Genomic DNA, 11,853 nt, shown 5'->3' with positions numbered 1-11,853 from the left:
TATTTATATATATATATATATATATATATATATATATATATATATATATATATATATATATATATATATTTGGCTGCGCCGGGTCTTAGTTGTGGCATACGGGATCTTCACTGCGGCATGCGGGATCTAGTTCCCTGACCAGGGATCGAACCTGGGTCCCCTGTGTTGTGAGCACGGAGTCTTAACCACTGGACTGCCAGGGAAATCCCTGGTGACTTCAACTTTTAAGGGGCAGGTAAAAGAGGCAGAACACCTTCCGCTCCACGCGAGCCTGAGAGGGCACAGCTGGAGAAACAGAGGCAGAATCCAGAAAGGCCAAATCCCAGACACTCGGGGAAGAGCTGGGCGGTGATGGATCCAGATGCTCCCGCATGCTGTACCAGGGTGTGACACAGTTTTCTTCCCCAGGTTGCTCTTCTGTTGCTGGTTTCCCTGGATGCTGAGGGCGGAGATGCAGTCTTAGAGGCTCTGGACATCTGAGAGAGACACAGAGCCTCCTCTAGCATCTCCTGACACAAGGAGCCCCCGAGTCACCCTGAGATAGAGATTCCCAGTAACACATCCAGAATAGAGACCCCCATTAGTCAGCCCTCGATCACTGAGGCCCCATTATTAACAGATTCCCTCATGATAACCCCCCAAATACAGACCCTATGTTACCCAGAAAGAGATTCCCTAAGTGTAGTACCTTCAGGCTAGTCCCAACCCCTCAGAGGAGACCCCCCCAATAACAGATTTCCACATCACCCCAAATGACGGTGACTTTCTCTACATAATGCTCCACAGCAGAACATTCCTGAGTCACTAGTCACTGGATCAGAACCCTTCCCTGTTAACAAAGACGCCCCCCCCACCATCAAGTCCCCTTGAAAGAAACACCTCCAAAGCAAGAGTAACAAACCCACATTTAATATCAGTCCCCTCAAGATGTTGTGACCCCCGTGGTCACCCCAAACCCCCTACACTGCAATCAGAGACTCCCTCCATTAACGAACCCCCCTGCTCTTACCCCTCAAGAAGAGACCCACATTAACCAGCCTACTGTCACCCCCAATTTACAGATACCAAAACAGTACTGGAAGTGCTAATTACAGGACCCCCAAGTCTTCCTATCCTCTGCACCCTCAAGAAACCCCCAGTGCCTTGTACGAAGCCCACCCCATGCGGCCCACAGCACCTGTGCTGGCCAGGCTCCCAGAAAATTCTCTATTTTTAAAGTAATTATTTCCCCCTTTGGGGGGACTCCAAAATTTGGAGGTCCCATTGTGGGACTCTGAGGATCCCAAACCCCAGAGTACATGTCCTAAATTCCCCTGTGCCCCCAAGTCCTAGAGCCCCTAGGAGACCCCAAAGCCCTAACTCCCAGGATCCCCAAATCATGGAATCCCCAAATCCCCAGGGAATCCCAAATTTAAAAAATCCAATCCCAAACCCCCAGGAAACCTCAATCATGGAGGTTCTTGTGCCTGGGATGGAAGAGATATGCATCCTGGGCCCCCAGGGCACCTCAAGCCCTATTCATAGGCACCAGAAACTCCAAACAGGAATTCTCATCCCTGGAAAGCAGAGGACTTCAATGCCCTGAATCCATGGATCTCAAGACACCCAAATTCCAAGAGCCCCAGCCCTAAGGGAACCCCAAATCCTCAAGCCTCCATCTCATACATGAGGGGCATCAAGGCCTTGAGGGGATCCCAAATCCTGGAGTCCCCATTTCAATCTACATTCTGGTCACAGGTCCAAAACACCAAATCTAAGTTACTGGCCCTGAAGGACCTCAGAGCACCCTGGCCAGACTAACAGCCCGACGGAGACCCTGAAGGCCCAGGGGTCCAGGGCAGACCTGGGGCCCTGAAAACCAAGGACAGCTCACGACTGCCCCTTCACTGCATGTCCCCAAACTCAGCATGACCCCTACCCCCTTCAATAAAGACGTTTCTACGGCTCTCTGTGTCGGGTCGGTGTTTAGGGAGTTACGGCCCTGCCTCTGTACCCTTGCTGGGTACAGCAATCTCGCAACCCTGCGGCTTTATATAGGATGGCCTAACCTGCGGGGAGTCCTTCCAACCATAGCGATTTTCCTGTGGCCGCCTCGGCTGCCCCTCCTTTCTGGGCTCTCCGCAGCGTGGACAGGTTCGGTTCTGGAGCTCTGATTGGTCGATGCCAGACGAAGACCCGTCTCTGAAGGGGCCCCAGTGGCTCAGAGGCCGAGAGGCACAGCCTGTCACCGAAGGAGTGCGAGGGGGCGGAACAACAGTGTGTGAGAGCGCCGATTGGGTGGAAGGAGGAGCCTTAGCGCCTTTGAGAATTCCCATTGGTCTGAGAATTCCTGCGTCGGCCATGTGGGTAGGAAGTGGCTGGGAAGGGAATGGGGGTGTTGAATTTGGATTTTGGAGGGGTCACTGGTGGACGGTCAGTTTGGGGCGCCGAGGGCGGAGATGGGGTCCAAGAGGGCTGAGAGTGGGGATCCGGGGAAGCTCAGATGGGAGTCCGAGGAAGCTAAAAGTGTGGGGTTCTAGAAGACAGAGTCGGGGGAACCAAGGGGTTCAGGGAGGGAAGGTGTGAGAGGGGTCAGGCTCAGGGTCAAAGGTCCAAGGGGGCTACAGGGAAGGGGCGCTCGGGAAGAGAAGTCTGAGGGGAGTCTAGCGTGGGGAGGATACAAGGAGACTGAAAATGGATGTGTCTGAGGAAGCTTAGATTGGGGGCACAAGCGTGCTCAGAATGGGGCGTCTGAAAAGGCTTGAGGCGGGAGGAGGGTCTATGAGGACCTCGAATATTGTTAGAGAGACGGGCTCGCGATTGCAGGTCTGAAGTTTTTAGGATGAGGTCTCAAATCAAGGTGTTTAAAGGGGGTCTGGGGTGCAGCCCTGGGGGATATGTGTGGAGCTCTTAAGAAAGGCTCCCAGTGGAGTCTGAGATTGTTCTCTGTAGAGGCTTGAGAGAGCAGACATGTGTAATTTGATGGGTATTTGGTGGATGGAGTTTGGGGGGAGTACTGTGGGTGCTCATTGTGTCTGGGCAGGGAGCCTAGGGGTGCATTGTGTGGCTTTTGAGATGCTGAGGACATCTAGGTTTTCGGAACCAAGTGGGTTTCACTAGAGGGCTGAGGTGAGGCCCTGGCCCAGGATAAGAGCAGAAGAAAGCTGGATCACAGTCTGAGGGTGGGAGGCTTGGCGACTTCAGCATGTTCTCCCCTCCCCACAGGAATGACCGGGTACACGGACTTGATGTCAATGGAGGATCAGGACGCCAGGGTTCCAGCTCTGGAACCATTCAGGGTGGAGCAGGTTGTCAGGACCGGGGGTGCAGAGGGTGAAGGTGGGAACTAGAGGGCGGGAGATAGAGTGGGGATAGGCAGGCTGACTGCTGGGTTTGTGGGCTGGGACTGCCCCCTCCCTCTCAATTCATCCTTACCCTCAGGGTCTAGCCCTACCCTCACCCCCACCTCCCCCTCCCCCAAATAGCCATTGATCCTTCGACTTAAGACCCTGGCCTGTCTGGGGACATCCTGAGCTCCGCTCCAGAGGAGGGGCTGCTCATGGATGGCAGCATCCCTGTGTGGGTCCAAAGGTCACACCTTCAGGGGGATCTCTCTATCCTAGGCACCACCTGTAATCTACTATGTCCCTGACTTCGTCTCCAAGGAAGAGGAGGAGTATTTGCTTCGACAGGTGACCTGTTTTTCCCCGCTTCCCAGAACCCTCTTGAACCCCCAGTTCTCGTGGGAGAGCCCGAAAGATCACAGTGAGGATCCTGGCAGGAGGGGGAGTGCCACCTGGCACCCATCCCTCACCACCTTCCCTATTCCTTTCTCAGCACCTGCTGGGGCCTGTCAGAAAGGGCTTTTCCCAGGAAGCTTAGGGGAAACCAAACTGATTCCTTTTTTTTTTTTTTTTTTGGCCACGCCACGCGGCTTGTGGGATCTCATTCCCCTAGGGATTGAACCTGGGCCATGGCAATGAAAGCGCCGAATCCTAACCACTAGACCACCAGGGAACTCCCCAAACTGATTCTTAGAAAGGTGGTGGTTATTATGGAGCTCAGACTCCCTGTGCTAAGACAGCCCTATCCGGCTACCTTAGAGAGAAGGAGGTTATAACATAGGCTGAGATAGCCCAGTTCACTCCCTTGAGATTTGGGGAATGAAGAATTTACAGTGTTCAGATTTCTGTGCTGAGATAACCGAGGCCTCAGAATGTTAAACGCTTCCCTGTGCTGATAGCTCAGCATAGACCCAGAGTCTTGGGAACAAGGTTACCAAGCACAGACCACCTGTGTTAGATAGCCCAGTCTGTACTCTATTCTTAAGGTCTGGGGAAAGGAGAATTTTACAAAGCTCAGAGTCTGTGCACTGGGATAGCCCTTTGCAGCCCCAGAGCCTTGGTTATAGAGCACAGATCTTCCCTGTGCTATCCCAACTAGTCCTGTCTAGTTTGAGTCCCAGGAATGAGTTAGCTCCAAAACTCAGACTCTCATACTGAGACAGCCGCTTCCAGCCCCATAACAATGAAGGAAATAAGGAGATTTCTTAGACTTTTTGAGATAACCCTTTTTAGACACTTGGGGTCTTGGCAGTGGAGAATTTTCAACGTACTCTCTTGGCTATACTGAATAGCCCTGTTGAGCACGTTTTCTCCCCCAGGCAAGAGGAACAAGGAGGTTCCAGGACTCAAGACTGTGCTGAGATAGCCCAGCAATCATGAAATTACAGAGTGCAGACTGTTTGCCGGGCTGAAAGAGCCCAACCCAGCCCAGAGCTCTGAGTAGATTCAGACCCTGATTGTGTAGCTCTGGTTCCCTCCCTCAATCCCTAGACACAGAGGGGCTTTGAGGCCAACGGCCTCCGCAGGGGGAAAGGGCAAGAATAAAATCCTGGGAACACTGTCTCGGAGAATGATCCCACAGACACTGAGATGACCCATTTCCACCCTAGGTGAAAACCCCTATGTTGGCCTGGGTGGGAGAACCAGAGAGGGTGGTCCTGGAAAAGGACTGACCCCCTTCCCACCTCCCAGGTCTTCAATGCCCCAAAACCAAAGTGGACCCAGCTCTCCGGGAGGAAGTTACAGAACTGGGGTAAGTGTCTCCGGCTGTGGGCATGGGTGATTTAGGGCTGGGGACTGGGGTAGGCAGCTCAGGTTGGATAGTCTCAGGACACTGAGGCGTCAGGGAGCCGGGGGGAGGTCCTTGAGGGTTCAAGGGGTCCCAAGGGCCAGGAGGATTCTCAGGGGTCAGTGGAGGTCCTGAGGGCTTAGGGATTTCCTGATGAGTTGGAGAGTATCTCTAGGGGTTTGGAGAAGTCAGGAAACCTTTGAAGGGTGGAGTGGTGATCTCCAAAGAGTTAGGGGTCCCCGAGGAGGTCAGAGTGCTACCAACCACTGGGATATCCCTAATGGGGGCTCCACATGCCAGAGCTCCTTGTTGGGTGCCCTCAGCACCCCATTTCCCTCCCCCAGGTGGGCTCCCCCATCCCCGGGGGATGGTTCCTGAGCGGCTGCCGCCGTGGCTCCAGCGTTACGTGGACAAAGTATCTGACCTCAGCCTTTTTGGGGGTCTCCCAGCCAACCACGTCCTTGTGAACCAGTATCTGCCTGGGGAGGGCATCATGGTAACCACACTCTCACCCAGACCCCCAGACCTCGGATCCCCCATGGGGCAGGGCATCATGTCGACCCACATCCACTCTCACTAAGCAGCCACATACCCCAACCAAACACTCACCTCCCTGTCCCCAGCTGGGGAGCCCCGCTTTCACCTGAGGGGGGGGGGGTGTGGACTCCTGCCCTGTCCAGCCCTGGTACCCACTCCCCAGCCCCACGAGGATGGGCCACTGTACTACCCGACTGTCAGCACCATCAGCTTGGGCTCCCACACCATGCTGGACCTCTACGAGCCTCGGCAGCCAGAGGATGATGACCCTACAGAGCAGGTGGGCCTTGAGACATTGCCCCAGCCGCTTGTGGGCACTCGGACACCCCATATCCTCTAAGAGGCCCCAATCCCACCTGCCTGCGGGGTACCCCTGATACCCTTCCAGACATCTTCCTCTGTCCCCTCATGGAGGGCACCCACATCCGCCCAGATGCCCAACCCATCTGCCTGCAGGGTGCCCCGGAAATCACGATATCCACGGATACCCCAGTACCCCCTTCTGCTGAGTGAATATCCTGACATCCTACAGATCCCCTGGCTCCATACATTCAGAGTGCTCCAATACCCCATGCAGGGCTCCCCAGTTCTCCAACAGACACCAGCCACTCAGGGTTGTCTCTGACATCCTGCCAGACACCCTGACTTTCAGTGGCCACTGCACAGGCACCCCAACACTGACTTCCTACCTCCCACTCCAATAATGTGATCTGTCATGCAGGACACCCCCAGATTCTCCTTGGCACCTCAACACATGACTCGCTGCTCAAGGGCCTCCAGATATCCTGCCTCCCCTCTGTGTTGCTCATGACAGCAGCTTCCCTGACCTCTTTCTTTGCTGTATGTCTGACACCCCAGTGTGCACAGAAACTCCCCTGGACACCCTGACACCTGCTGCTCCTTACGGCTGCCCTTTTTAATCCTACATGCTCCTAGATGCACTGACACCCCCTCCCACTCTGCTGGTGTCCTCAAAACATCCTGATACCCGCACATCCTCCCAGACCACACCTGCTCATCTCTTCCTCCCTTCCTGGCTTCAGCCAAGTCCTCAGCCCAGTTCCACTCAGTTTCCTGGGACCACTGGTCCCTCGGTCCCAGCCCCAGCTCCTTGCAGAGCCCAGCTGCAGTTCCCTTAGGCCTTTAGACACCCCCATCTGCAGCCTAGTCCCTGCCGAGGGGCTGCTGACACCCGAACACCACCCCGTCTCCACTTCCCTGGAAGCCTGGCCCTGGCCCCCGCGGGATTTTCACTCCAAAGCCTCGATCCCTAGGAGCACACTTGCCCCTCAGCCTTTGCCCCTGGGACTCGCTGACCCTCGCCCCCTGAACCCCCAAACCCGCTGACCTCTCGCCCACCCCACTCCTAACTTCTGGGGACCCGCTAACCTTCAACCCGCCCCGCAGACCCGGCCCCCGCCCCGGCCGGCCACCTCGCTGTTGCTTGAACCGCGCAGCCTGCTGGTGCTCCGTGGCACCGCCTACACGCGCCTCCTCCACGGCATCGCAGCCGCCAGCGTAGACGCGCTCGACGCCGCCTCCCTGCCGCGCAACGCAGCCGCCTGCCCCTCGGCGCAGGCTGGAGCCCGCCTGGTCCGCGGCACCCGCGTCTCGCTGACCATCCGCCGCGTACCTCGCGTGCTGCGCGCTGGCCTCCTGCTCAGCAAGTGACGCCAGGACCCAGGACCCGCTCGGATTCCCGAGCTCTCGCCTGCTCTGGACTGCTGGCGCCCTGTGGGCAGAGGCGGTCCACCCCCGGGTTATTTTCCCAGTACCTGTGAGGGAACCACAGGAAAAGGCCCCGTTCCAAATAAACCACCAACAAAACAATCTTACTCTGGTTTTGGACATTTGGGGGTGGGGGCCAGATGTTTGGGTTCCTGAGGGGCGCTGCGTCCGGGACCTTAGATGGATGGTGTGGGCTCCCGAGGTCAGATGCTCGGGTCACAGAGTGGAGAAAAACCCAGGGCTCTTGAGGGGCAGGGTTATATCTGGAAACCCCTTAGGTGGGTGGGGTGAGCTTGGGAGGTTCAGCTACTGGTCCGCTAGGGAGGAAGGAGTTAAGTGGTGCTACTATCACCTGAGCTGGGCATCAAATTACCTGGGTCCAGGTTCCTCCTAGAAAGAGGTGGAGCTGAGCCTGCCCCTGGGCTTCTGGCTGCCTCAGGCCTGGGTGAGTCCTACTGAGGAAGTCTGGGAGGATAGGAAAAGGGCTCCTACTGGGGATCCTCACTGACTCTCTGTCCTCAGGCTCCCCAATATGGCCCTGCCCCCACGCCTGGGCCCTACACCCCCCTCAGAGCCCTTCAGCCACCCGCCTGGAGCCCCTAGGGAACTGAACGCATCTGGATGCACCATCTGCTCTGCCTCTGGAGAGGAGAGAATCAGGTACGAGCTGGGGCTTTTGAAACTGTGGTCCCAAAAGGGTGGAGGCAGTAGCAGGGGCCTTTTGAGGGTAGGAGGTATTGTAGCTAAGATCACCTGGGGACATGAGAGAGGTAACTGGGGACAGGGGTAGGGTAGGGTGGATAATGGGCACCTAGGCTCACCCAGGGGCCTGTCAATGTCCCCCCCACCCCCATCCCAGGTCAGAACAGGCCCAGAAGCTGGGGCAGGACTCCTTGGACCCTCCTGAGCCCTTCCAGGGTGGGCCGAGGGGCACTGAGCCTGCTGCTGGCCTCCCCAGATTGCCAACGCCCCCTTCTCATGAGGACTCAGCTGGGGCCAAACACCGTGAGGTGAGCTGAGGTGAACTAGGCCCCTGTGCCAGCCCCTACCTCCTGTCTGTCTCCCAGGGTCTGGCTTCCACACCGGGGATGAGGTGATGATTCTGGAAAAGTGTTGGGCATCTGTGTGGGGAGGGATGCTCTAGACAAGATTCTTTAACTATCACTATTCAGTATTTTACCAACTGAGAGAGAATTCTTTTATCATTGGCCCTGGTGTAGGGGGCTATCCAGCTCCAACACCCTCTCCCTCTCCAGAGCCCCAGGCCCTATACGTACAAGTTTCTAGGAGCCTTGAAAACCTGGAGAATTTGAACTAGAGGTTCTCAGGCCTGGCTCCACTGGGAAGTTTCTCTAGGTGGGTGCAGACCCAGAGGTGAACTCTGCTGCAGAGAAGCATCCAGGAGGCAGGAGCCTGGGTGCAATGGGTGCGGGCCACGTCTTGGTTGGCTCACTGGCTCTGACTCAGCCCCCTGTGTTCCCCAGTGCCCCATCTCTGGCCGGGAAGTATTGGAGGCTGAGCAGGACAGCCTGCATCTTTGCCTTCTGGGCCTGGGCCTCCGGCTGCAGGACCTGGAGCAAGGCCTGGGGCCCTGGGCATCAGCCCAGAGCAGGATGGTCCAGCTGCAGGTGGGCAGTGGGAAGCCAAGATGTGGGAGGGTGGGCAGGGCCTCAGGAGTGGGTGCCAGCTTCCCAGGGTGGGAAATGGGTTTATTCCATGTTCCAGGTGTCTGGACGGCAGAGGGGGTGGGGATAGTGACTCCAGGTCTCAGGTCTCTGGTGCCCCTGCTGTGTGTGTATGGAGGCAGGGGGTGGGGATGGGCTGGTGTGGTGTTGGTGATGTCCAACCATGTGTACCCAGGCCCTACAGGCAGACCTGCGTGGGGCAGCTGAGCGTTTAGATGCACTGCTGGTGTTCGGTGAGGGGCTGGCACAGCGGAGTGAGCCTCAGGCCCGGGCATCCCTGGAGCAGGTCCTGAGGGCCTTCAGAGCCCACCGAGACAGCATCTTCCGGCAGCTGTGGCGGCTGCAGGCCCAGCTGGTCAGCTACAACCTGGTATGGCCCACCCTGGCGGTCCCTGGCTCAGGCGTCGATCCCAACCCTCATGACCTCTGTCCCCTGACCAGGTGTTTGAGGAGGCCAGCACACTGGAGGACTTGGAGGTCGAGGGGGACTCAGACGGGCCAGGACCTGGTGGGATCTGGGGGCCCTGGGCACCCAGTAGCCTCCCCACTCCCGCAGAGTTGGAGTGGGACCCGGCGGGGGACGTTGGGGGCCTCGGGCCTTTGGGGCAAAGGACAGCCTGGACACCAGGGACTCCCTGTGAGCTGTGTGGCCGCAGGGGCCCCCAGGGCAGGGGACAAAGCCTTGAGGTGAGAGCAGGTGGGGTCACCTCCCCCCAGGCACCCAAGGGACCCTCTGTGTGTCTCCTAGCAGGGCCCTTTTTCCCTTTCGAGGAGGTCTTCATGGCTCTGTCTCTCCCGGTGTCTCTTTTGCTTTTGGTGTCTCAGTGGTCTCCTCCCTCCGTCCCTCTGCCTCTCTTGGCCTCCAGGTGTCTCTGTTGTACCTATATTTCCTCATTTCCTCTCACTCTCCCCCTCACTTACCCCACCACAGCCACACTAGCCTCCTGGCTCTTCAAATATTCCAAATACACTCCCATCTCAAAGCCCCCAGAGGCACACCGAGCTCACCTCCTCACTTCATTCCATCCAGTCTCTCCTCAAATGTTACCTCTTCAGAGAGGCCTGCCCTGGCCTCCAAACATTATCACTCCTTATCCTCTTATTTTATTTCCTAACAGCACTTACCACATCTTGACATTATACATTTATTAACTTATGGTCTCTCTCCTGCTAGAATATAAACTCAATGGACTTTGCCTGTTTCCATGCTCACAGTGTCCCCAGCTCCTAGAATAGCACCTGGCATGTAACAGATGCTCATTAAATATTTGTTGAATGAATGAATAAATAATGTCTCTCTTCTCTTGGTTTCTTTGGCTCTGCCCCTCTCTTCATCTCTCCCTGAGATCTCTCTCTTCCCCCAGAATCTAATCTCTGTGACACTTCCCCCGTCTTGGCCCTTCCCCAACTTTGTGTCTCTTTGTCACTGATTCTCCAAGGACCCCACTCCTCTCTCCCCCCACAGGACATGCTCATGTCAGGCCTCAGCCACCGGAAACACTTAACAGGTCACCGAAGACGGTCCCTGCTCCGGAAGTCTCAGGTGAGTTGGTCCTTGGCCAGGTGTATCACTCAGGAATGTTGATGGCAAGTGACAGCAACCCAACCCAAATTGAATTACACACAAAAAAGAGGATGCTATTTTTTTTCATGTAACTGAAAAGTCCAGGTGGTGTTGAATTCAAGACCTCAAATATTGTCAGGGCTCAGTCCCTCCCTGTCTTGGGCTCTACTTTTCCAAGGTGGATTCCTTCTCAGCAAAATGGCTGCCCCAGCAGCTACACACTCACTTCCCACTGGCTTACCCACCCCAGGAGGAGGGTACCACCGACCTACGGCAGCCAAGTCCTAGGGCTGACTTCTGCTTCCCCAGCTTGGGTCATGGCCTACACCCTGAACCAATCACAGTAGCCAAGCTGATGGAGGGCTCTGGTTGGCCAGATCTGGGTCACATGCCTCACCATGGGGGTGGAGTTTTGAGTTCAGGAAAGTAGGGAGGTATGATACCCTTCTCCCCAAATTGAACCACTGTTACCAGGAAAAGGGAGACTGTTTGGAGGGCAGGCACTGACAGACATCCACTATACCTGGAGATATTCCAAGTCCATGTGGGGTCTTGGGGATGGAGGGGGCGCTAGGAAAGGAGGAGAAATAAGCCCAGCTCTGTAGGTCTGTGGTAGTAAGGTAAAGACCACATTAAATATCACTTCCACCCATTCTACTGCTGGCTGCTCTCTACCTTTAGGACAAGATGAGGCAAGCATCTCCCAAGGTCCAGGATGTGATGCTGGAGGTAGACCCTGGGTGAGATGCCTGGGAGGTGGGTCTGGGGGTGTGGGGGGTAGGGCTCATGGTGGCAGCCCACCCATACATTGAACACTGCATTTCCCTTTGCAGATCCCCCACTCCTGCATCCAGGCGGCCCCTGACCTTCCTCCTCCTCCTCCTTTTCCTTCTGCTGGTGGGTGCCACATTGCTCCTGCCCATGTCAGGGGGCTCCTGCTGCTCTCCTGCCCGACTGGCCAGGACACCTTACCTGGTGCTCAGCTATGTCAATGGTCCTCCCCCAATCTGACTACACAGTCCAGACATATGTAATAAATGGTCACTGTCAAAGGATGTGTCTTAGTCTGTTCGGGCTGCTATAACAAAATAACATAGACTGGTGGCTTATAAACAATAGAAATTGATTTTTCACAGTTCTGGAGGTTGTAAAGTCCAAGATCAAGGAGCCTGTAGATTCAGTGTCTGATGAGGACCCATTTCCTGGTTCATAGACAGCTGTCTTCTC

The 11,853-nt window shown here is 56.0% G+C and overlaps 3 protein-coding genes across 4 annotated transcripts in view; all 3 read left to right on the top strand.

Moving 5' to 3' along the window:
* Nucleotides 1-1,274, top strand: part of CLIP3 (CAP-Gly domain containing linker protein 3) — an 11,627-nt gene extending 10,353 nt beyond the window's left edge. The window contains exon 14 of the mRNA XM_007471023.1: nucleotides 409-1,274. Within this exon, the coding sequence (XP_007471085.1) occupies nucleotides 409-463 (55 nt within the window). The 3' untranslated portion in view covers nucleotides 464-1,274. The remainder of the gene's footprint in view (nucleotides 1-408) is intronic.
* A 1,069-nt stretch (nucleotides 1,275-2,343) lies between these two features.
* On the top strand, nucleotides 2,344-7,337 carry ALKBH6 (alkB homolog 6, nucleotide demethylase). Of its 2 annotated transcripts, XM_007471021.1 has the most exons (8): nucleotides 2,344-2,412; nucleotides 3,032-3,108; nucleotides 3,205-3,287; nucleotides 3,603-3,671; nucleotides 5,016-5,076; nucleotides 5,457-5,608; nucleotides 5,813-5,929; nucleotides 7,057-7,337. In XM_007471021.1, exons 3-8 carry the CDS (start codon nucleotides 3,207-3,209, stop codon nucleotides 7,318-7,320), a joined length of 744 nt encoding a protein of 247 aa, XP_007471083.1. In that variant the 5' UTR covers nucleotides 2,344-2,412; nucleotides 3,032-3,108; nucleotides 3,205-3,206; the 3' UTR covers nucleotides 7,321-7,337. The 2 variants fall into 2 exon arrangements, with proteins under 2 accessions (XP_007471083.1, XP_007471084.1); XM_007471022.1 differs by lacking the exon at nucleotides 3,032-3,108 and having other exon boundaries at nucleotides 2,370-2,412; nucleotides 7,057-7,320.
* Nucleotides 7,338-7,909: 572 nt separating this feature from the next.
* Nucleotides 7,910-11,637, top strand: SYNE4 (spectrin repeat containing nuclear envelope family member 4). The gene is made up of 8 exons (XM_007471020.1): nucleotides 7,910-8,037; nucleotides 8,237-8,387; nucleotides 8,862-9,005; nucleotides 9,238-9,432; nucleotides 9,504-9,759; nucleotides 10,502-10,605; nucleotides 11,308-11,366; nucleotides 11,460-11,637. The coding sequence occupies exons 1-8, from the start codon at nucleotides 7,910-7,912 to the stop codon at nucleotides 11,635-11,637; spliced, it is 1,215 nt and encodes a 404-aa protein (XP_007471082.1).
* Nucleotides 11,638-11,853: the final 216 nt, after the last annotated feature.

This window comes from Lipotes vexillifer, unplaced genomic scaffold, assembly GCF_000442215.2.
Source record: "Lipotes vexillifer unplaced genomic scaffold, Lipotes_vexillifer_v1.1 scaffold182, whole genome shotgun sequence".
In the NCBI taxonomy this organism is placed as follows: domain Eukaryota; kingdom Metazoa; phylum Chordata; class Mammalia; order Artiodactyla; family Lipotidae; genus Lipotes; species Lipotes vexillifer.
This window is presented reverse-complemented; position numbering and strand designations above follow the sequence as displayed.

Bases quoted from the DNA above. Each gene is read 5' to 3' on its own strand.
- ALKBH6 (XM_007471021.1), top strand. From the start codon at position 3,207: ATGACCGGGTACACGGACTTGATGTCAATGGAGGATCAGGACGCCAGG. The intron at 3,672-5,015 runs GTGACCTGTTTT...CCCACCTCCCAG, and splicing joins AGGAGTATTTGCTTCGACAG to GTCTTCAATGCCCCAAAACC. The intron at 5,077-5,456 runs GTAAGTGTCTCC...TCCCTCCCCCAG, and splicing joins GAGGAAGTTACAGAACTGGG to GTGGGCTCCCCCATCCCCGG.
- SYNE4 (XM_007471020.1), top strand. From the start codon at position 7,910: ATGGCCCTGCCCCCACGCCTGGGCCCTACACCCCCCTCAGAGCCCTTC. The intron at 9,006-9,237 runs GTGGGCAGTGGG...ATGTGTACCCAG, and splicing joins GCAGGATGGTCCAGCTGCAG to GCCCTACAGGCAGACCTGCG. The intron at 9,760-10,501 runs GTGGGGTCACCT...TGATTCTCCAAG, and splicing joins AAGCCTTGAGGTGAGAGCAG to GACCCCACTCCTCTCTCCCC.